A 24,599-nucleotide genomic window follows, 5' to 3' on the forward strand; every position below is an offset into this window, starting at 1 on the left:
TACTCACTCATTCAATCAGTTGTTTTGCACGTTCCTAAAAACATGAGCATGAACTAGAGCTTTAGTGTGATGAGTCTTTGTGGTTTAGAAGTTATTTGAACACTCTCAAATAGCGCGTAGAGAGTAAACATCCTAACCCTGCTGACCGTCAAGTCCCCTCAGTTCCCTGAGGGGAGCAGAAAACCCTCCAATGACCTTCCCCTGAGTTTCTGAGAAAGCCCTTCCCTAATGTCTTCTTCAGCCCTCTCTCTTTTCTCATGACCTCTACAACTTCACAAGCACTTCCTGTACCTCTCCATGATTTTGGCTGCATAAATGATTTTGCCTGTAGCTTTTGTCTTCTTACACCTGGTTGGTCACTTGAGTGGTTACAGAAGAATGTGTAGGGTAACCATGTCATTTTTTTGGTTTGTGATGGTGAATAAATAAAACAGCGAGTTTCTGGATACATTGCATTTTTAATTTTGATGTTAACGTCAAAGGACAGACATTAATTAATTAATGCATGTCCACATTAAAGCAATTGTTAATATGAAATTCATGCTAGAAAATCTAGTCCCTAACATGTAAGCTTTGGTTAATAGTTGGTTATATCCATAGTAACAAGGTGAACAGGTGTTGTGTCATAGCTGTTACTATATTGGTTATTTTAATACGGCCGGAATGCTGTACTGACAAACAGTATCCAGGACCATTTGTAATAGGCTAACTAAAAGAGTGGCAGAAAAAGTGTTTCAGTTGTTCTGTAGGCTATAACTGAAGTAATTTAATGACTGACCCGGCACTAATGAACTGAATGAGTTAATGATCTGCAGTAATAACAGATAAAATGGTGCACTGAGACCCAGCTGATGCAACGCTCCTGAATCACTGGGTTCATCAAAATATTGAGTACCTCAGAACCCCTCATTTTTGCTGGTTGTGCTGGCTTCTGTTTTATGCACTATTCAGTGTTGTAGTGTGCATCTGCATGCTGCCTTGGTCAGGGATGTGCAGTCATGTGAATTAATTTAATGTAGTTATTTATGGTGATGTTCAGTCACTGGATTTTGTAGGTATATCATCTGGCTAGGGGTGGGCGGTATGACCAAAATCTTGTTATGAGTAATTTTGAATCACAGTAATGGGATATATTTAACAAAATATTTTTGTTTCTTCTTTTTTTTTTTTTTTTTTTCTGGAAATTCAACCCAAAAAGTTTTTTATATATATATATATATATATATATATATATATATATATATATATATATATATATATATATATACCATTCAACTATTCTTTGACAATCCAGTCTAGCATCAGTGCAAAAGCTACACGTTATGTAACACGAGTTAAAAGCAAAATTTTTGAAAAGGTAAACATTTTTAAAAAGGTAAACTTCTACAGGATTTGTTCAGGGGCGCCAACGCCAGTGTCATGCGTCACTTTGTCCACCACACAACAAGCGTTGCAGACAGTGTGAGAGAAGGGCGAATTTACAAGTTGGCAGGCAGCGCTGCTGTGGATTTCTAAAAACAGCAGGAGATGTTTACAGTAAACATTGAAAACATGTATTTCAGTATATTCATTACAGGAGTAATAAGAGGACTCGTTCACGTGAAGGTCTTAGGATGTTATTACGATAACGTAAATATTTTCATACACGTGTTTACCTCACTAATGATGTCTTTGAGTACAAAGCAACAAGAAATATTTTTAAACCTGTCATTGCAAAGACAGACTTTGCAAATTGCCTGATAATCATTGTTTGACAGGTTAGCGGTTATGGAGTTAAAGTTGTTTAAACTTTGAGCTTTGAACGCTTGATGGAAGTGTAATGCGGCACCGGACATAACGCTGGAGCGATCGCTTCACTCCATAGAGTGTAATGTATTGGGCAATGCTGACTCGAGTCACGTGGAAGCCCCTAAATACTTTTTAAAAATTAGTCACATTCAAAGCTAATATACATACTTCAGTTAAAGTCTACTGTATAATAATTAGGCAAGATGAGATGTTGCCTGGCAACCATAAACAGCTACAGTTACAATGGGTCTATAAAAAAAATTGCACCCATTATAATTGGAAAAGCATAATTTGTTAAATTACACTGCAGAAACGCTGCGGAATTACCAGTATAGCTCAATCTCTACCAGTTGACAAATTTCTACTGTTGCACGTTACCATCATACCGCCCAGCTCTACATCTAGCTTTTCATATAGATTGTGCTGTGGCCATGTTAGCTGATTACTAATGGATGTCTTTCATTTCAGGTAGCATCTATTCCAGTCCCGGACTTTACAGCAAGACAATGACCCCTACTTATGACTCTCGGGATGGCAGTCCTTTGTCACCCACCACAGCTTGGTTTGGAGACAGCCCGCTGTCAGAGGGCAATCCCAGCATCCTCGCTGTTAGCCAGCCCATCGCCTCACCTGACATTTTGGTGAAACTCTACAAACCTCAATCCCTCTTGGACAAAGCCAAGATCAACCAGGGGTAAGTGTGAGACCTGATCTCTGAATGCTTCGTGATTGAGGAACTGTTACTTATAATCTGCTGAATATGTTTGTGAAGGTGGCTGGACTCCTCCAGATCACTGATGGAACAGGATGTGAAGGAGAACGAGGTCCTGCTACTGCGGTTCAAGTATCACAGCTTCTTTGACCTCAACCCAAAGGTCAGTGTGTTTTACCATTTAACTGATGAGCTGATGGTATGTAAACAGCTCTTATTATCATGCATTTCATTGCTGTATAAGTTAACAGGGTCATATCATGACAAACGTAATTTTAAAATTTGTAATAAAAGATTCATTGTACTATGAAAATGCACAGTGATTTTCAGAACTCAAAGGTCTTCCCCAGTTTCAAAAAGACCATTTATTGAAACTAAGCTGCAAAAATGACTTGTGAACTTTGGAGAACGTCTTATTCAGTGTTCAGAAACTTTGCCTGCCACTCTCAGTGAGGTTATTAGGAGAATAAATAATAGATACTATTATCCTGAAAAAGAAGAACCACTAATGATAAGAGTAAAATGTGGTAAAGTCTGTCAAACCAAAAAAGGCACTGCAGGGGTCAGAAAGATGGTGGAAAATAGTCATAAACTAAATTAGGACTGCTTTTGGTGCAAGAAAACTTGACTAACAGTGAAACGGAGGGATATGAAAAAACTGCAACTGACTGTCTGTTATTGAAATCATATGGTAACAACACACAACAAAGATTATATGAAGGTAAACTATTTGAAATGAAAGCTTTTATTTTCTAAATTCCAAAAAGCCACTTCAGTAACACTTTGCCAATGATTTCTACATCACTGTCTTGGTCCTTTGAATATTTGAATTGTGTCATTTAAAATCATGTTTGTTAAATATAATATATGGGTGATTCTTCATCTTCAGGCAATTTAATGTCACAGAGGTTGATTTTTATTAAACCGATTTCAAGTTTGTTCTTTGTTTACATTAAATGTGACTTAAAAACTTACCAGGCCTTTATCATTTCTTTTTGGTACTTTCAAATGCCTTTTATGTATAGATTTGACTGTTTTAGCCTTGTCCCTGACCCAGACTTCAAATGTTAAACTATGAAAATGCATTAGGAAAATGCTAATTGTTACGTGTAAAACTATGATCATCTAAAAAGAGTGAAATAAATGTTTTGTTATTTTTAATCATTTTTCAAAAATAAAAAAATAATTTTAAAAAAAGTTTTCAAAAGTGAATGTACTTGTTACACTAAAGTGTCTACGGGACACTTACATTTTTTTTCAAAAATGAATGTACTTGTCACACTAAAGTGTCAGTGAAGAGCATGCTTGAGATAAAATATTTGAGGTAAATATCACTTGTGAGCGAGACTTGTGAGTATTTATATTGGGCCTCATTTCCAGTCAATCTGTAATTTAGCCAAATTACACAAAAAGTGTGAAAATATTACTTAATTGCAAGTATTTAGGATACGTAACATGTTAGCTATTGAACTACATGGGTAAAGTTTTTCAAGACATACTTTGATGATATTTTTGAAGTTTGATATTTTTACAGACTTTATAGAAAGGCAAACAGCCAGCCAGAATACTAGATTATAGATAAATAATCAGACAAACCATCAGATAGATAGATAGATCAACATAACACCGTGTCCTAACCAGCCGCGACACATGATAAAAGGTATCTTTTCCATATTAATCATAGTTTTTGTCCTAACCAGCCGCGACACACGACGAGTGACAGCGACAGGGCTTTCAATTTTTGGAATGATTTCTATTTCTGCGACGTTGCGCCAGGCAGCGCAGTCAACAAATAGGTCTAAAATTATTCTTATTGCAGTATATTTAAACCGGCATCTCATTAGCCGGTTCAGAACAACTTAAATTTTGGCCGAGGGTGTTACACATCTACCGAATGTTGCGCTTGAGGTCTTGTTCTCTTTAGCCAGAGCTCTGTCACACACACACACACACTGGTTCAGAATGGTAGTGGGGAGACATCCCGGCTCATTCCAACTTTCTCTCCACTTCCCTGTTATGTGGAGATCGGTGAAATAACAACAGGCGTACCGCTTGAACATAAACAACCGTAACAGACTGAAGAAGGATGCGATTCATAAAGTAAGTTTGCCCTGTGTGTGATTGTGTATTTATCCCCTCGGGGCTTGCCGTAGAAAGCATTATGGAGCTTCAGTCAGGGATGTGATTTTTCCGTATTAATTCAGAGTTCCATTTTTCTGACCTAAAATTGTGACCCATGTGAATTGTGTAAATCCATTAAAAAAAATAAAAGGGGTGGGGGGTGGTTAATATCTCATCGGGCCTTAATATCAACAGTGCATTACTGATAATCTTCACCCAAACAAGTGTTATTCAACCTTCCCTTGCATGGCACAGATGTTGCTTTAGCGCTTTAATGTTGCATTTTTCGGCACGTGCCACGAGTGAGAAGACGCGCTGCTTCCAGCCTGATCCCTTTCTCTTGCAGTGCTGGAAAATGTCCTCTCGCAAGAGAAGCAAAGTATCAGTGGGGATCACTGGTCTTGGTGCGAGAAGCAGATTTGCGAAACGTGCAAGTTACTATGGTTGTTTTTCAAACTGTTTTGTGTCACTTGTGAGTGAAAAAAAAAATCCGATTTGGGCCACATCAGCTGCGATGTGAATGTAGGCTTTATTGTTCCAGGCGAATGGACATTTTCAAGTCCAGGGGTTAATCACCTCACCTGTCTACACCAGACACGTTGAGGCTGTCTGCAGTGGACACGTCAAAGCAAACGTTCTAAAGTGGTCCATTTGACTTGCTGGCAGAAGCCCCAGCGCGTGCAGCGCAAAATAGACGGGGCATTCGTTTATTGTCGGTGTGACACGCTTCAACGGACGCTTCCAGTGTAGACGGCATCATTGATTATAATGGGGTTCGCGACACAGGTGAGTCAGGTCTTAGCTGTCACTGGACCACGTTGACATGTTAATTTTGCTCAACAAAAATGTATGATCTGAGTAAGCAGTAAATGGCTGTGGTATGCTAGGTATGCCTATATTTTCCAAATTATTATTTTTTTACCCTGGCAGTTCAAGTAGGCTACTTTTCAAAGTGGTTAAGTGGTTATTCTGCACGGCACATTTTCCTTTTTTTTTTTTTTTTTTTTTTTTTGTCCTTATCCGATCACATGCCTGTTCAGTGAGAAAATAAGAATGTTCAATCCACTGATCACGTTCAATCCACATGTACAACACTGGTCCGTCTGTGATTGCTCTCATTTCAAATTGTTATTGTCAATAATCCTCATTTTACTGTATGAAAATTGTGGTGCATCTGGTGTGGACAGGCAGATAGCTTGTCGCTGGAATCTTATCGCGTCGCGTCTGGTTAGGACGAGGTGTAAAGCAGATTAAAGGCCTTGTGTGAGTTTGTTTACAGTACATTTTAATATTTTGTCAGTTGGAGTTTGAATAGTCTTGGCCCATTTGAATGTTCCATCAAGTCTATGTGATTTTTCAGATTTTTGACTGTACCAAAACCATTATTCTGAGGTCTGTGCCAAGTTTGGTGAATATAGCTTGAAAGCTCTAGGAGGAGTTACAGTTGATAATTTTGGAAAAACCCTTTGTCAAGTCAACATAATTTGCCTTAACAAGTCAAAGGAGTCAGCAATTTTATTTCAAAAATGTTAAAAATGTCATTTCCATCAGCGTCATTTCCAGCACTGAATTCTATTGAACAAAATACAGAATTTGAGATTTGCTGGAAATAACACTGTGGTGGGAATTTTTATGATATTCCAAACAAATTACTGTTGTAACTGTACATGCACTGTTGGACATTGGACATTGAAATTTTTTTTTAAAAAGACTTTACTTTCTAGAAATTCAAAGGGCAGAAAGTACCCAAAGTTGAAGAAACACCCATATACTGTATGTAATATGATTACCTTTATTACTACAAGGAATTGGAAAGTTACTCTGTAAGGAGAGTTTAGCTTATGTTGTTTTCTGGATAGAGCACATCTAAAAGTTTAATGTTTTTAAACTCTCTTGACCCCTACAGTATGATGCCATCAGGGTGAACCAGCTATACGAGCAGGCGAAGTGGGCCATCCTGCTGGAGGAGATTGAATGCACCGAGGAGGAGATGATGATGTTCGCCGCCCTGCAGGTATACAATTCTGTGTGCGTCAGAACTGTGGCAGAATTTATGTGAATGCACTGTCTGTTAGTATTGCTGTGTAAGCCGGCGCTGTGACAGCTTGCAGTCCTCACTTGGGTCCTCTCGCCCTGTTATCGAATTGAATGGGCTCTGCGCCTGGACTTTGACTATGCAGCATCAGCAGTGTGCAGAGCTTTGGCTACATTTGTACGCAACATTGGAGGATATGCACGTTTGTTTTCACTGCCCCCTTGGCCCAGGGTGACCCTTCTATTTTTGACCCTCATAAATGTGGAGTGACAACACCTCAGGACGCCACACTGTCTTCACATCATGTATATATAGAGGGGGCGGGACGCAGAGGACCACCCAGTGTTTGCTCTTCTCTTGAGCTCCGATGAGGTGTTGGTTTCTCAGGCTCAGGATTTGTGGAGACGTAGTGGCGGTGTCGTTTTTCACTGTTTACGTACAGCGAGTTTAAATTAGTTGCTCTGTCCCTCCCTGTCATTCCACACCACGTTGTGTGTCACCTCTGGACCGTGTCGCTGGGTAGAAGAGCTCATCACCTCCAAACATCAGCAGGTCTAACTTTAGCGATCGGCCGTCTAGAATAATAGCAAGTTTTAACTGCTTTGAGAAAGCCGTACGTCATTCACTCACTAACCAGTCTTGTCTGAGCATAGAGATGGGGACATGAACATGTCTTTGTCCTCTATTTGAAAGTAGAGCTATGCATGAGTGAAATATGCAATAATTGCTCAAGCCAGCTGTTCACTCTGGTACCAAGGGGATCGTTATAAAAACATAATTTGAAAACAAGTTTTAATTGGTGCTATTGAGTCACAGGCTTTTAACTGAGGCAGGAAGTATCAACAAAGATTTAGACACATTGTAGCAACACACAAAATTAAAATATAGAATTAATGTACTACACTTACGCAATATCACAAAAGCAATAGTGCTGTTCAGGGCTCAACGGGAAGGACTAGATTTTACTTGCCCTGCCAAAACATTTTTACTGTATAAAATGATGACCTTTTTACTGGAAAATGATGACAAAATTGTAATGTTCATCCAATTTTAAATAATACTTCAAAGACTGTTACAAATCATTCTCACAATTTCAACAAAACCTTTCTTATTTTAATCAGCTCGATAACTTCCCCTTGGGGACAGGTTTAATTCGGCAGAATTTGCAACAGCAATTCTCAATATATCACAGAAAACCTGCGTTTGCTACGTTTACGCCTCTCATAAACACTAGAACAGCGTTTTCCTCCACCGAAATAATTTACTTTCGAAAACACTCTCAATAAGTGCATACTTTGGAAAACAGTGACATTAGGAAACTGGATACAGAAGTTTCAAACTTAAACGGATTAGTGTGGATGTGGCTTCATACTAATTGCCATGTTTGCCTTTCTAACATATCAAAAATCTTCTAAATATCATCTTAATACTCATGCTGCAAACTTTACTTAAAAGATCTGCAAGCAGTGTTCTTGTGTAAACAAATGAACCTCATGTACATTCCTGCGCAAAATATAAGACATCTGGATAAGAGTATGAAGCACTCATATGAATGTAAAGTATTTATAAATCAGATTGTAAAGTTATGACGAAGTAAACCGTCACCATTGGCTGAGCAGCACAGCCATGCATACACATCACAAACACTCCGTTCATTCCCCCTACCGCTATCCGCTATCGGAGACGCGGGTGCATGCAATCCCATAGTTCACGGACATTTTACTCACACATACATTTTACCCTCCATCTGTATCCATCCTGGTCACACACACACAGTTTTGTTTGTTTTTGTACTTACCTGTTCAGTGTTTTTTACTAAGATTTTATTACATCAGACCCACGTTGCACCGACGCAGTACCACCAGAAGCCGATGAAACCATGTTTGTGTTCTAAAGGGGACAACTGTTTTACTTGCCTGTGAAAGAGAAGAAAATTAATATGAGTATTGTTAATGGCAATGTATATTATCTTGATAATGTTAAGGTTTGCGTCTTTGTTAAATATATGTATATACAGTAGGATGTAATTACATATGCATATGTAATATCAGGGCTATTCAACTTCATAGACAAGTGGGCCAGATGGAAAACAAATCTTCCAGGCATGCGGGCCAATGCAGAACATTTTGTTAACGAAAAGCTTCTATCAGATATTGTGTTATAGTAGGTCTATAATTTATGTTCACTATATCAATAAAACATCAAGAGAAACATTTTCCAGCAAGGGAAAAAAAATCTACAAAAAAATGCTTTAAAATTGGTCCATAACTGAGAAAGTAAATCAGATTGATACAAACATTTTTATTGAACAATAACAGTGAAGTTTGTTATAGATGCAATAATATAAACTTTTGACTTTTCAAATCGAATGCTTTCTTGACCAAATAAATGAAAATAACTTTTTTGCTTCTCTGAACTCATGCTTGTCAGTCCATGATTTTAGTTATTTAATCTTTTCATTTAATCAAAATTATGGATAATGATTATTTGTAGCGCAACCTCTGAAAGCATCTAAAAGCGCGGCGTCTTGAACTAGACCCTGCAGAACATAGAGAGCTGACACGACATCCGTCTAGCGCAAGTTTACATAGGAAACATTTTTTAAAACAGGGCGATCAGACACAAAACATGTTCGGTATGAACAGTTCCTGAGACAACAGACAACCTCAAGCGGGCCACTAAAAATATCAAATGGGCCAGATTTGGCCCATGGGCCGCCAGTTTGATAGGCCTGGTTTATATAATTACATGAGTGATTGGCTCCGAAGGGGGAGCCCAGAATACTGTGAGTGTGCAGTTGTGGGGCTGTGAGCAAATCAAACCCAACCAAGTCTAGTATATTGTGGATAATTGTGTATGTGTATATTTTTGTGTTTCTTTGATACTTTTTGCATAAAATTCAGGCCCGATTCAGGTTTAAATTGCAATTATTCTTCTATGTAAAGAACTGTTTAAGATCAGCAGCACCTCTTTCAGTTAGATCCAGCTCAATCAGATCATTATTTCTGATTTGTTTTTACATGAATGATTTTCAGATTGAGCCATCAGTCTCTTATATTAACAACGCTTCTGATTCAAATTAAATTTTGTGCGAGTTTAACTTTGAAGTGTGACTTTCAGCCATAACTTTTATCTTATTCATCATGCATTCTCTCTGTTATACAGACTGTTAAAGGTACTGTAAGCAAGTTTTTCATGCAAAAAAATGTCCTACTCCCTGAAAGATATTAATGAAATAAGTGTTGTGAGATATCTCACCGGTCCCTGTGACCGCTCTAGACTCTAGAAAATGTGTCTGCAGGCCTCAGCCTTTGACGCGTTCTGCCTGTCAATCATTTTGTGCGTTCTCATGGTGTTGTAGTTGCATTATTGAGGCTTAATGCCGTTTTTATGCCATGTTGCTCATAACAGTTGTCAGTTGAGGGCGCTATTTTGCTGCTGTTGTTTTTTAGAACTGTTTTTGTTCGATGTCTGTCTCAAAGCTCATTTGGTATTTTGGAGAGAGGGGTTTTGGAAAGGGGGCGTGGCCTATGCAACAGTTCAGCTTGTGGAAATTCTTGAATGGCTCCGATCACTTACAGCACCTTTAACTTTGAATGTTTTTTCATTTGCAGTACCACATCAACAAGCTGTCCATCATGTCTTCAGACAATCACATGAACAACAGTGAGAAGGAGGTGGATGAGGTGGATGCTGCACTGTCAGATCTGGAGATCACTCTGGAGGGAGGAAAAACATCCAACACATTGGTACTATTACCATCTTTTTATCTGACGCATGCAGCAATTCTGTCTGCTTTCCTTCACAGCAATGTGTCTAATATTTGCACACATAAACACACAAGTATGTGAAGGAAGATGGAGCAGTAGAGATTGACAAACTTGACACTTTTATTGTTTGTTCTCAGGGTGATATTACATCCATTCCTGAACTGGCCGACTATGTGAAAGTCTTCAAGTGAGTTGAACTCTGAAAGATAGAAAATTGAAAGTTATATAGGCTTTATGTAGATGAAATATAAGATAATATGCCGATTATAAGTCTCGTCAAGCATTATTTTGAGTCATTGTGTTTACCTCTCAGAAAGCTGAATCATTGACCTTCATGTGGTTTAAATAGTTGAGTCATTTTTCTTTAATTCTGAACCTTTTTTGCTTTACGTCAGACCAAAGAAACTCACACTGAAAGGATACAAGCAGTACTGGTGCACATTCAAAGACATCACAATCTCCTGCTACAAGATCCGTGAGGAGGCGCATGGCACGCCAGCACACCAGATGAACCTGAGAGGTAAAAACACACTGTGGACATGTGACAAACACTGTTTACCACATGCACACTGCATCTCATCTGTTGTTTCTCTGTAGGCTGTGAAGTTACACCAGATGTGAACATCTCCAGTCAGAAATTCATCATCAAGCTGCTAATCCCCGTAGCAGATGGTATGAATGAGATCTGGCTGCGGTGTGACATGGTGAGAGAGACATGTTTTAATGAAATACTGTAAATCACCTCAGACACTCATTCTGTTGGTTCAGACAGACAATCTATGCAAATGTCTCATAGACAGTGTTGACGAACGTTGCTTTTAAAAGCAATGTAAAAAATGTTTTGTACTCGTAAGTAATTATTTGTGTTTAATTAGTCAAGCATGACTGTATAGAGGTCTGCACGGGCCTTAAAATAAAACCTGACCCATACCCGAGAATATGTGACCCGACACGAACGGTGCAGTCCGAAATCGCTAACTCTCTTTATAATTTCTTCTCCAAGCAAGTATTGTTGCAATTGGCTATATTTTATGTAAGCATCTTTGGCAACATTCGTAACCGTGTAACAGTAAACATACACCGTTTTAAAAAGGCACTGCGGCTCCTCAGCACACTAGAGCAGAAGCGAAAAAACCTTGGCTTACCATTTATCAAGCAGCAAAACTTTGCTGCCTGAACTTCTTCAGAATGTCAAACCTTTGTCACACCTGCGCTTAAAACAAGGTAGACGCAGCACAATGTATGAAGCAATACGCAGGTCTATCGACGTTCTTTTTTGGTACTTAAAGTTATATTTAACTTGACACCTTGTGTAAACAATACAGCGGTCCTGCGCAAGACACTGAAGAAACAGCGAGACGCTGTGAAACAGTCAAATGTGGGTCCATCCAGCTTGTGTTTGCATAGTAAAATAATGGATAAACAGCGCATACGTGTGCAAAAACACATTCGTTGTGAATGGCCCCTAACTCATCCAAAATATTTACTGGAAGATGTAGCCAGGCCATATCTTGAGACCAGAATATCATAGAGTATCATAATATAATTGCTTTTTTATTTTTCTTACCGTCAATTGAATAAGGTGCATAGTTTGCATGCAACAACTATACCCCTGTATAAACATTACAGTGTAGACAGCTTGATTGATAATAATGTGATCTAGTTTTGTCATCACATCACGTCTCACCGCTCACTTGCAGTATAGAGATGGTATAAAGTGCATAGGTCTTTGTAATTATGTTATGGGAAAGGGAGAGGAAGTCAGTAAATAAATAGTAACTCTGGCGCATTATAGTGTTTATTCAAGCAGTAACGCATACTCCTTACTTTCAAACGGTGTGTTACTTGTAGTGTTACTCTTCTCAAAGGATCAAACTCTTTAGTTGACTGTTTTCCTGTTCTTTAGGAGAAGCAGTACGCTCAGTGGATGGCGGCCTGTCGCCTAGCCTCAAAAGGGAAAACGATGGCAGACAGTTCCTACAACCTAGAGGTGCAGAACATCCTATCCTTCCTGAAGATGCAGCACATGAATCCTGACCCTCAGATCATAGAACCCATCACCACTGACATCAACCCTGAGTGTCTGGTGTCACCACGATACCTGAAGAAATACAAAAACAAGCAGGTAAATGAGACTATAGGTCTGAGAGATATCAGTCTACCACTGCAGCTCATCCAGTGTAGAGTGAAGGAAGAGAACTGGAGGAGCTAAAGTGAAGACAGTGAGAGAAACAAGAAGTAAACAGGGAAAATGAATGGAACTGACAGAAATGAAGAAAAGACACGGAAGTGTGATGTCTCCCAGCTGGCTGCTTGGCATCAAATTGATGGAGAATTACACTAAAAAATTAGTAAACATGGAGAAAACTGGTAGAACGCTTGTTTAGTACACTCAGTTTGGAGTGCTGTTGTGTGTTGGGACCAGCTCAGGTCAGACAGGGTTAGATTCTCCAGAAAGTTTGCAAATATAGCTAAAACAATTAGGCTAGATCCTGATATTTTTCAGCCGTTTCACAATACGCAAAGTATATCTCAATATATATTTCAGAGGAACTTTTTTATTTCAACCAGACAGCAAGACTAGATTTTCTTACCGTAAAAACTTGTTTAAACGATGCAAGCCATGTTTTCTACACTGTTTCACAAAATTAACAAAAGGAAGAATTATTTTTAATCATTTTTATTTATTTTTTTTTTTATCCACTTTTCTCCCAATTTGGAATGTCCAGTTCCAACTACTTACTAGGTCTTCATGGTGACACGGTTACTCGCCTCAATCCGGGTGGCAGAGGACAAGTCTCAGTTGCCTCCGCTTCTGAGACCGTCAATCCATGCATCTTATCAGTGACTTGTTGTGCATGACACCTCGGAGACTCACAGCATGTGGAGACTCATGCTACTCTCCGCGATCCACGCACAACTTACCACACTTACCATTGAGAGCGAGAACCACTAATCGCGACAACGAGAAGCTTTCCTCATGTGACTGTACCCTCCTTAGCAACCGGGCCAATTTGGTTGCTTAGGAGACCTGGCTGGAGTCACTCAGCACACCCTGGATTCAAACTCACGACTCCAGGGGTGATAGTCAGCGTCAATACTCGCTGAGCTACCCAGGCCCCAATCATTTTCATTTTTTAAAATTACATAGTAAAAATCACCAATGTTTACCTAAATATATTTTACAAAAACATTTTAATACATCAAAAATGCTACAAGGAGACTTTAATGCACATTGAGGGATGACGTGAACAAATTGTTTACTTAAGCCCAATGTATGCTTCGGTTTTGACGCGAATGATTAGTGTCTGCATTCAGTCAACGCTAGCCTGTCAAAGTATACTTCAATTGAATTTGCGAACATTCACAGGACAGTTGGTGCATGCGCACTATTAAAGACTGTTATGAGAGATTAGACTATTTATCTTCAGGAGTTTAGACCCATAAAGATGTCTTTATATTCCTTTAGACTTGAGTTATACAAATGCAGGTATCTCCACCACGCCTCACATGTGCTCTTGACGTGCACATCTACTGTTGTTGTTTTTACCTCTGTCTCCTGTTGTTTAGCGGCGATTAAATCTTCTAGTGCTTCTTCATGACATCATCGGCTCAAATGTGAGTGTTGCCACCGTGTGGACCCACAAATTAGTGCAAATAACTCCAGGTGCATGACCATACTGCGTGTTTAGAGTACTCTCGGCTGCTGATGATGAAATTTGTGTCGTGTGTTCTTGTGTTTGTGTCTGACCGAAGTATACTTTGGGCTTTAGAGTTTTGAATTGATCCATTAAAATTGAAATTAATCAAACTTACCAACTGTAACACCATTTTTGCTATTGAAGCTTGGATGGTATTAAAACATCTGTCCTAATACTATCAAGAGTTATCACATGGTATTACCGCAATCCAAACTTAATTGGCAAAAAAGAAAGTGCAATAAAAACATTGTAATATTCAAAATGTTTAAACGGAATGTTTAATATTTGATTGGCAACAAAATTATGCAAAGAAATAAACAGCAATATATAGAAATAAAAAGCAATATTTCCCTAAATATATTTAAGAAAACATTTTAATATATGAAAAATGCCACAGGTATCATTGAAATAGACTTTTGAATCAATACATTGAAACAGACAGTTTGAACTGATTCACTGAAATGAATCAACATTTTTGCTACTTAAGTTTAAATAAGAGACGCTATTAAAATGCCTTAACGCTCTCATACTCAAGAGTTATGACGCAAGGAACAGCCTTTTTTTTTTACTAAACAGTGAAACAAAATACTACACAATATATTGTAAATATTCAATACATTGCTTAGCCCTAGTTGTGTGGTAGAAAAAAGAAAAGCTGTATTAAAGCAAAATATTCTGCATTTTTAGAGCATTTGCATCCTTTCAAAATAAGGTGGTGTTTTTTTGTAGTTCACTGAAAAATATGAGTAAAGTGGGAGTATTTGGGGAGAGAGTGTGTGGGAGTCAACAGAGGCTCCTGTGTGCTGCTGCTGCTGGTGTCGTTTTACAGTGGCCCTGTAATGCTGTGGGGGGCTTCCTGTCGTCCAGTCTCACTCCCCCACTAGCTTATGTTGTATGTGGTAACTGCAAGAAAGCTTCAGGAGCTCTGGGGTGGGGTCTTCACAAAATACAGGAAACAAGCCTTTCCTGGAAATGTGGGAAGAAGACAGCAGTTTTTCAAAGCTGTGTGAGCTGTGTTTTTACACTTGTTCATCCATTATTCAAGCTCAATTTCTTCTCTTGAAATGAATCCTCTGGGGAAATCTGTCTTTATTCCCACAGTTCCCACAGTACGTGGACAAGGATAGATTACTCTTTCACTTAACTTACAGACTGGAAAGAAAGGAAGTAAAGCTGACAAGCCTACCAAAACGGATGTAGTCATACAAATGGTGGGAAATTTCAGAGGTGTATACTCTTGTATATGGCGCCACCTAGTGGAACCTGGAGAAAATGATTTAATTCAGGTTAATGATAAACTACAGCTCTGCTGAACTTTGGACCCCACCCATTGCAGTATAGAGCAGCTGGTGATTTTCTATCTTCTGTGTATATCTTAGTCTTTATTTTTTCCCTAATTATTTATTCACTTGTTCGATGAACTGTTGTAAACTTGAAATCGTGCTGTATTGTTCATCTATTAGCACGGCTGTGATTCGGGCATAGGCATAATGCCGCAGGCCTTCAGGTAATCACAGCCGTGCTGATAGATGAACAATACAGCACGATTGCGAGTGTGATATTGCTTTAATATACTGAATTTATTGAGTTTTACTGAATGTACATTATTCCACATGTATTTGTGTCACTTTAGCTTGTGTTATATTATCCAGGCGGGAAAAAAGAGAAGCTGGGTTCTGGAGCTCGTTTGGAATACAAATTATGCAACAGTCTAGACAGATTCTATATTCCTCAAAATGCATCAAAAACATGGAAACAACATAACGAAACAGTTATTCCAAATTAGCTTAATAAATGCCTTAAAAGCAATAAATATATTAATCCAAGCTCTAAACCAGAATAAATATGTTTGTAGAACAGCACTGTCTACTGTACAGGGGTGAAATTGTTTTTCATTTAATTAGTATAAGTCTTGTTGTGAATAGACCTTTCGTCCTACAATTCCATGCTGTCACAAACCAGGTTGAACTCCCCTGATTATTTTGTGGACTTTGTATTGACATTGTGTATACAGGTACATTTGAGATGTTCTAGTCATATCAGTCCTGTTTAATGTATGTGATTCCAGTGTAGGCCTCTCATCTTTGCTGTGTTGATGAATGTTTCTCTACTCTCTCTTCTCTCCAGCTGCCTACACGAGTCTCCCCTGCAGTATACTCACTTTTACACAGTGCCCGCTGTCTCTCTCTGTGTATTAACAGTTTTAAATCTGTTTTGTCTGCTTGTTTGCTGCTTTATTCATTTATTTGCTTATCTTTTATTCCCTCTCTGTTCTCCCCTTTCAACCCTCAGCCAGGCTTTGTCAGGGACATGGTAAGTTAATCGTTTGACAGCTGGATGTGGTAAATGGTTTTTCATGCTAGATATCTTTCACTAACACTAGTTACCATGAAATCATTTTGGTGTGGTGATTTATTCCATTGGTCTTTCCTTTAACCATTTTACCATTTATACAATAGCACACTAAAATATCACATTTTCTGTTGATTCCTCATTTTTTGAGTCACTGGTATCTCCCCAAGAACTGTTGTTTGCTTGAACAAATAAAGCCGAAGGTGTCAAAAACGAATGTTTATTTTTGTTAGCTGACAAATGGCTGTTATCATAATGCTCTGAAGTTTTTGATTGGTCAGTAGATCAACCGTGTTGGAAAATGTGTAACATTAACAACCTGGTCTCACAGAATCACGTTACTATAACTACATTTTTGCTAAATGGTTTTCACGTGGCTCACCGCAGCAGTTTCTTGTAAAAATGAACACTAGAGGCGCTACAACAACGACTTTTATTCACTTTAACACAAATCACGAGTAAAACGGCAGATTATCAGTTCATAAACACTTTCGCTTTGTTCCTCACATGACACTATCTTGTGACATCTAAACACTTACTATAGCACATAACTTGTTTTAACATTTGCATTATATAACCAACTAAATTTACAAGCTTGTTTGTGTGCGCTCAGCTGATAAAGCATTGCATTTGTGATGAAAAGAGCCACAGTATGAGTCCTGAAGAGCACGAAAGTTGACATGTGAGCTGAAAGTGTCATAGAAGCACCACAAAATGATGTGGTTGCTTCAGCAATTGTGTTTTTTGCTTTTTTGACACTATAGGTTAGGTTTTGGTTTAAGGTTTAGGGTAAAACTCGATAGAGTGCATTAACCTTAAAAACATCATCTGATCTGGAGAACATTTAACTCATTTTTAGCTCCACACAGCGAACATATCACCTTGGAACTGCCTTGATATGTGTAAGTAAACACGTGATATCATTTTGCAAAGATATTGCCACAGTTCCGTAATTTTCATGATTCATGAGACCTGATATTAAAGGAAATTGTTAAAGGAATGTTCTGGGTTCAGTACAAGTTAAGCTTAATCGACAGCATTTGTGGCATAATGTTGATTAACACAAATTTTGACTTGTCCCTCGTTTACTGTTTCAAAAGTATAGCCACAAGGCATAGAAATTATTTGTGTTAACATGATTTAAGTATGATAAAATCCTTACCTGAGTGAAGTTCCAATACCGGCATTACAGGGTCGAGTCAGTTATTTTTGTGACACAAATACTGTTTATTTAAAGGACAATTCCTTTAAATATGTAAAATTAATTGCTTGGCTAAGTGTTGGGTTGAACTATATTTTTGTAAGTTTGTAGTATTTAAACTGATCTACACTGCCTGGCCAAAAAAAGTCGCCTTTTGGATTTAAATAAGAAGATACTTAAGAGAACCTGGAAGGATGGTGGTGAACCACGGAAAAAAATGCCTAATGATCGTGATCCGAGATCACTAAAACGCTTAGTCACATCGTAAAGAATCGACAGCAGAACTCACGGCTATGTTTAATAGTGAAAGTAAGAGCATTTCCACACGCACATTGCGACGAGAACTTACAGGATTGGGACTAAACAGCTGTGTGGCCACAAGAAAGACACTTGTTATTGAGGCTAATCGTAAAAAACGACTTAAATTTGCTATGGAGCGTAAAGATTGGACTTGTGGAGCAATGGAAAAAGGTCATGTGGTCTGAGTTCAGATTTACCCTATTCCAAAGCGATGGGCACGTCAGGGTAAGAAGGGAAGCGCATGAAGCAATACACCTGTCATACATAGTGCCCACTGTACAAGCCTCTGGAGGCAGTGTTATGATCTGGGGTTGCTTCAGTTGGTCAGGTCTAGGCTCAGCAACATTATGTGGCAATAAAATGAAGTCAGCTTATTACCTGAATGTACTGTATGACCAGGTTATCCCATCAATGGATTTTTTATTCCCTGATGGCACAGGCATATTCCAGGATGACAGTGCCAAGATTCATGGGGCTCAAATTGTGAAAGAGTGGTTTAGGGAGCATGAGGAATCATTTTCACACATGAATTGGCCACCACAGAGTCCTGACCTTAATCCCATTGAAAGTCTTTGGGATGTGCTGCAGAAGACTTTAAGGAGTGGTTCGGCTCTCCCGTCATCAATACAAGATCTCAGCCAAAAATTAATGCAACTCTGGACGGAAATAAATGTTGTGACATTGCATAAGGTTGTTGAAATAATGCCACGATGAATGCCCCCCGTAATCAAAGCTAATGGCGGTCCAATTAAATATTAGAGTATGCAACTTTTTTTTTGACAGGCAATGTAACTTTAAACTGATTCAAACTGTTGAAATGAAAGGTTTCATTATTGAGGCGATCAAGGGGAGACTCCAGTGACATCACTCATTTTTCTACTTATAGTGCCTGGACACTAGAGTCACACTTAAAGATGTCTGAATGTCCTTATATTAATATAACACAAGCATGTTTTTCAAGCTAAACATGTCACAAAAGAAGTTTGCTCGCTTTGAAATGATAATAGATCTAGTGTAGAAAACGAAGTCATGCAATATTGTGACACTTTGTGTTTATGAAATGTTAGTGGAACATGCTGATAGTGAATGTGCATAAATCCACCTGTGGTTACTTTGCTAGGACACCTGTGAGAACTTGAGGGGAAACTGACTTCAAAGATCCACTCAAAATCACCAGAACACCAATTGATTAAAAGTTATTGGGCAAAAATTGCTCAGAAGATTGAAGTTAGTTCTGAGCAAAACTCTAGTGGCATTTGAGCGCACATGCCACTTGCTGTGAGACATTTATATGTATATCAAATGCTGTGAGACATTTATAAATATGTCTGAAGTGTCAAAATACCTTTTGGGGCCAATGTATGTGAAAATGTCTAAACATTTTAGGGACTAAACAATGGTAGCTGGGAATGTAATGGCTTCTGTGAGTATAGTACCAAACTTACGCAGCATGTATGAAACTGACTGTAAGGAATACTTGAGGAAACGTCTCGTCAGGTGTTTAGTGTGAAATCTGTAGTGATTGAATAAAGCAGCACTTAATGATAAAGTGTGTGAATTCACTGCTAGATTCTCACTGGGTTTGTAGGATCTCCTCATGTCTAATGAGAACAGTATGTTTGTGTTGAGTGTTACTTGTGCTCAGGTTATGGAGCTTTCTAGTTTGATTCTTATGAATTAATTATGTTGTGTGTGATCCTTAGATATCCGCCCGCATCCTGGAAGCCCATCAGAACGTGGCCCAGATGAGCCTCATTGAGGCCAAGATGCGCTTCATACAGGCGTGGCAGTCCTTGCCGGAGTTTGGAATCACTCATTTTCTTGCCAAGTGAGTGTCCTCTATAAAACATGATAACTCTCTCAAATATCTTGGTAAATGTTTGTGTGAAGTTCCCATCATCTATTCAATATACAGTTGAAGTCAGAAATTTAGATGCACTTAGGTTGAAGTCATTAAAACAAATTTTTTAACCACTCCACAGATTTCATATTAGCAAACTATAGTTTTGGCAAGTCGTTTAGGACATCTGCTTTGTGCATGACACGAGTCATTTTTCCAAAAGTTGTTTACAGACAGATTGTTTCACTTTTAATTGACTATATCACAATTCCAGTGGGTCAGAAGTTTACATACACTAAGTTAACTGTGCCTTTAAGCAGCTTGAAAAATTCCATAAAATGATGTCAAGCCTTTAGACAATTAGCCAATTAGCTTCTGATAGGAGGTGTACTGAATTGGAGGTGTACCTATGGAATTATTTTAAGACCTACCTTCAAACTCAGTGCCTTTTTGCTTGACATCATGGGAAAATCAAAAGAAATCAGCCAAGACCTCAGAAAAAACAATTGTGTATCTGGTTCATCCTTGGGAGCAATTTCCAAATGCCTGAAGGTACCACGTTCATCTGTACAAACAATAGTACACAAGTATAAACACCATGGGACCACGCAGCCATCATAACGCTCAGGAAGGAGAAGTATTGTTTCTCCTAGAGATGAACGTAGTTTGGTGTGAAACGTGCAAATCAATCCCAGAACAACAGTAAAGGACCTTGTGAAGATGCTGGAGGAAACAGGTAGACAAGTATCTATATCCACAGTAAAACAAGTCCTATATCGACATAACGTATGCTCAGCAAGGAAGAAGCCACTGCTCCAAAACCGCCATAAAAAAGCCAGACTACAGTATGCAAGTGCACATTGGGACAAAGATCTTACTTTTTGGGGAAATGTCCTCTGGTCTGATGAAACCAAAATTGAACTGTTTGGCCATAATGACCATCGTTATGTTTGGAGGAAAAAGGGTGAGGCTTGCAAGCCGAAGAACACCATCCCAACCATGAAGAATTGGGGTGGCAGCATCATGTTGTGGGGGTGCTTTGCTGCTGGAGGGACTGGTGCACTTCACAAAATAGATGGCATCATGAGGAAGGAAAATTATGTGGATATGTTGAAGCAACATCCCAAGACATCAGCCATGAAGTTAAAGCTCGGTCACAAATGGGTCTTCCAAATGGACAATGACCCCAAGCATACCTCCAAAGTTGTGGCAAAATGGCTTAAGGACAACAAAGTCAAGGTATTGGAGTGGCCATCACAAAGCCCTGACCTCAATCCGATAGAAATTTTGTGGACAGAACTGAAAAAGCATGTGCGAAGGGGGCCTGTGGAGCTCAGTGGTAAAGATGTTGGCTACCACCCCTGGGGTTCGCTAGCTTGCTAGTTCGAATCCCAGGGCGTGCTGAGTGACTCCAGCCAGGTCTTCTAAGCAACCAAATTGGCCCGGTTGCTAGGGAGGGTAGAGTCACATGGGGTAACCTCCTCGTGATCGCTATAATGAATCACTATGCGACCACGAGGACTTAAAAGCACATTGGGAATTGGGCATTCCAAATTTGGAGGAAAAAAAAAAAACATTTGTAACTATATCATGATATATATTGTTATCGTGATATAAAATTATTGATATCGTTTGGTCATATCGCCCACCCCTACAAAGAAGTACTCCAGATTCCAAGCATATCCCAGGGATAGGTGATACCACTTAGCCTCCCCTTAACGTGCCATGCTGGCTCCTTTTATCCAGTCCTACTCACTTCACTTCCTGTCATGTAACCTCTCACATGACAGGTGGTTGCACAGTTCTTAAAGGCATACCATGTAATTTTAAAAGAGAGATAAAATGGACATATGGGAACATGTTAAATATAATATTAAAACACTATGACAACAATAAAACATTATTTTGTACATAGTATAAAATGTTAAAACGTGTCCCTATGTGGCTATGTTACAGTCTTCACTCTTATCGGTAGTCGCTTGCGAATGTCGTTCATCATTTGCATAAAGTTGAAATTTTCTCAGCTTGTCTTGTCGCTCTCCACGGCAATTTCTATTGCCAACGGCCACGGCAGCTCGTGTCGCCAGAAGTCGCTGTGCTCTCATTGAAAATGAATGGGATCATGTCGCTTTCTTACACAGTGTCGCTGGCGGTGTGAATAGGGCTTTATGGTTTTCACACAGCGGACCATGCAGAATTTGAAAAAGTCCCATTGACTTGCATTTGCCCAATTGTTAAATGGGCCAACGGAATGCTTGTTAATTCAAACTCCTACTGTCAAAAATTCAGACATAAACAAACCCACAAAAGGCCTTTAATCTGCTTCAGGTTACTCTCTCTCTCTCTCTATTTATCTAACCATCTGTCTGATGGTTTATCTGACTATCTATTGCTTGGTTTCCATCCACGTAGGTTTATGTGCATTTTGAGATATCACATAAGAAATGCTGGATGGAAACACCAAGATGCAAATAAAATCTCCCAGCATGTGCATAAAAAATGTATACGCTCATTTGAGGTGGATAGATTCTTTATTTGCTTATTAACACATTTACAGAATAAACTCCTATTGAATTTATTAGGAATACAAGATGCGCATCAAAAAATTCATGTGACTGAATAACCAGAGGACCAATCATTGCATCTGAAATGTTGCTCTCGTCATCCTGAAATACCGGTGTCCTGAAAATCCAAAGCCTAAAAACTGTTTGAAGAACAAATAAGTCAAATACAATATTGAACTTTGCAGAAGAGCAGGTTTATTGGCACTTTTGAAAAATATATTATTAAACCCTTTCTAAAAAAAAGTCCTGCAGGATCCCACAGAATTTTCATGATAATTTCCTGTAGGATTCCTACTGGACTCCTGCAGGAAACCTATAGTAAAAGCATTACATAGGATTCCCACAGAACTATTACAGGACTCCTGCAGGAAACCTATAGTAAAAGCATTACATAGGATCCCCACAGGACTCCTACTGGACTCCTGCAGGAAACCTATAGAAAAGCGTTACATAGGATCCTCACAGGACTATTACAGGACTCCTACTGGACTCCTGCAGGAAACCTATAGTAAAAGCATTACATAGGATCCCCACAGGACTATTACAGGACTCCTACTGGACTCCTGCAGGAAACCTATAGTAAAAGCATTACATAGGATCCCCACAGGACTCCTACTGGACTCCTGCAGGAAGCCTATAGTAAAAGCATTACATAGGATCCTCACAGGACTATTACAGGACTCCTGCAGGAAGCCTATAGTAAAAGCATTACATAGGATCCCCACAGGACTCCTACTGGACTCCTGCAGGAAGCCTATAGTAAAAGCATTACATAGGATCCTCACAGGACTATTACAGGACTCCTGCAGGAAGCCTATAGTAAAAGCATTACATAGGATCCCCACAGGACTCCTACTGGACTCCTGCAGGAAGCCTATAGTAAAAGCATTACATAGGATCCCCACAGGACTCCTACTGGACTCCTGCAGGTAGCCTATAGTAAAAGCATTACATAGGATCCTCACAGGACTATTACAGGACTCCTGCAGGAAACCTATAGTAAAAGCATTACATAGGATCCCCACAGGACTCCTACTGGACTCCTGCAGGAAGCCTATAGTAAAAGCATTACATAGGATCCTCACAGGACTATTACAGGACTCCTACAGGACTCCTGCAGGAAACCTATAGTAAAAGCATTACATAGGATCCCCACAGGACTCCTACTGGACTCCTGCAGGAAGCCTATAGTAAAAGCATTACATAGGATCCTCACAGGACTATTACAGGACTCCTACTGGACTCCTGCAGGAATCCTATAGTAAAAGCGTTACATAGGATTCCCACAGAACTATTACAGGACTCCTACTGGACTCCTGCAGGAAAGCTATAGTAAAAGCGTTACATAGGATCCTCACAGGACTATTACAGGACTCCTACTGGACTCCTGCAGGAAACCTATAGTAAAAGCATTACATAGGATCCCCACAGGACTATTACAGGACTCCTACTGGACTCCTGCAGGAAACCTATAGTAAAGGCATTACATAGGATCCCCACAGGACTCCTACTGGACTCCTGCAGGAAGCCTATAGTAAAAGCGTTACATAGGATCCCCACAGAACTATTACTGGACTCCTACAGGACTCCTGCAGGAAACCTATAGTAAAAGCATTACATAGGATCCCCACAGGACTCCTACTGGACTCCTGCAGGAAGCCTATAGTAAAAGCATTACATAGGATCCTCACAGGACTATTACAGAACTCCTACTGGACTCCTGCAGGAAACCTATAGTAAAAGCGTTACATAGGATCCTCACAGGACTATTACAGGACTCCTACTGGACTCCTGCAGGAAACCTATAGTAAAAGCGTTACATAGGACTCCTACTGGACTCCTGCAGGAAACCTATAGTAAAAGCATTACATAGGATCCCCACAGGACTCCTACTGGACTCCTGCAGGAAACCTATAGTAAAAGCATTACATAGGATCCCCACAGGACTATTACAGGACTCCTACTGGACTCCTGCAGGAAACCTATAGTAAAAGCGTTACATAGGATCCCTGCAGGACTCCTACTTGAAAATACAAATATAAAGAAAAGATAAAAACAGATAGTTTAACAAACACACTGGACAGAACTTTTCACAAACACTCGGCAGAAACTCTGGAGTCTGTAGAGAGAAAAATAAGAGAAAATGTTAAGTTAAAGTCTTGACCAGATAAAGCATATCATTGTGATGTACATATGTTTTTAGTGTTGTGGTGAA

At 39.2% G+C, this 24,599-nt stretch overlaps 1 protein-coding gene across 4 annotated transcripts in view; it reads left to right on the forward strand.

Moving 5' to 3' along the window:
- fermt2 (FERM domain containing kindlin 2) overlaps positions 1-24,599 on the forward strand; it is a 100,761-nt gene that overhangs the window by 67,444 nt on the left and 8,718 nt on the right. For 2 of the 4 annotated variants that reach the window (XM_051723203.1, XM_051723206.1), the window contains 10 exons: positions 2,257-2,482; positions 2,561-2,663; positions 6,528-6,635; positions 10,271-10,405; positions 10,564-10,613; positions 10,822-10,946; positions 11,024-11,130; positions 12,333-12,551; positions 16,420-16,440; positions 19,684-19,808. In XM_051723203.1, the coding sequence (XP_051579163.1) occupies positions 2,257-2,482; positions 2,561-2,663; positions 6,528-6,635; positions 10,271-10,405; positions 10,564-10,613; positions 10,822-10,946; positions 11,024-11,130; positions 12,333-12,551; positions 16,420-16,440; positions 19,684-19,808 (1,219 nt within the window). The remainder of the gene's footprint in view (positions 1-2,256; positions 2,483-2,560; positions 2,664-6,527; positions 6,636-10,270; positions 10,406-10,563; positions 10,614-10,821; positions 10,947-11,023; positions 11,131-12,332; positions 12,552-16,419; positions 16,441-19,683; positions 19,809-24,599) is intronic. The other 2 variants (XM_051723205.1, XM_051723207.1) reach the window with 1 other exon arrangement.

This window comes from Myxocyprinus asiaticus, chromosome 17 (assembly GCF_019703515.2).
Source record: "Myxocyprinus asiaticus isolate MX2 ecotype Aquarium Trade chromosome 17, UBuf_Myxa_2, whole genome shotgun sequence".
NCBI classification, from domain to species: domain Eukaryota; kingdom Metazoa; phylum Chordata; class Actinopteri; order Cypriniformes; family Catostomidae; genus Myxocyprinus; species Myxocyprinus asiaticus.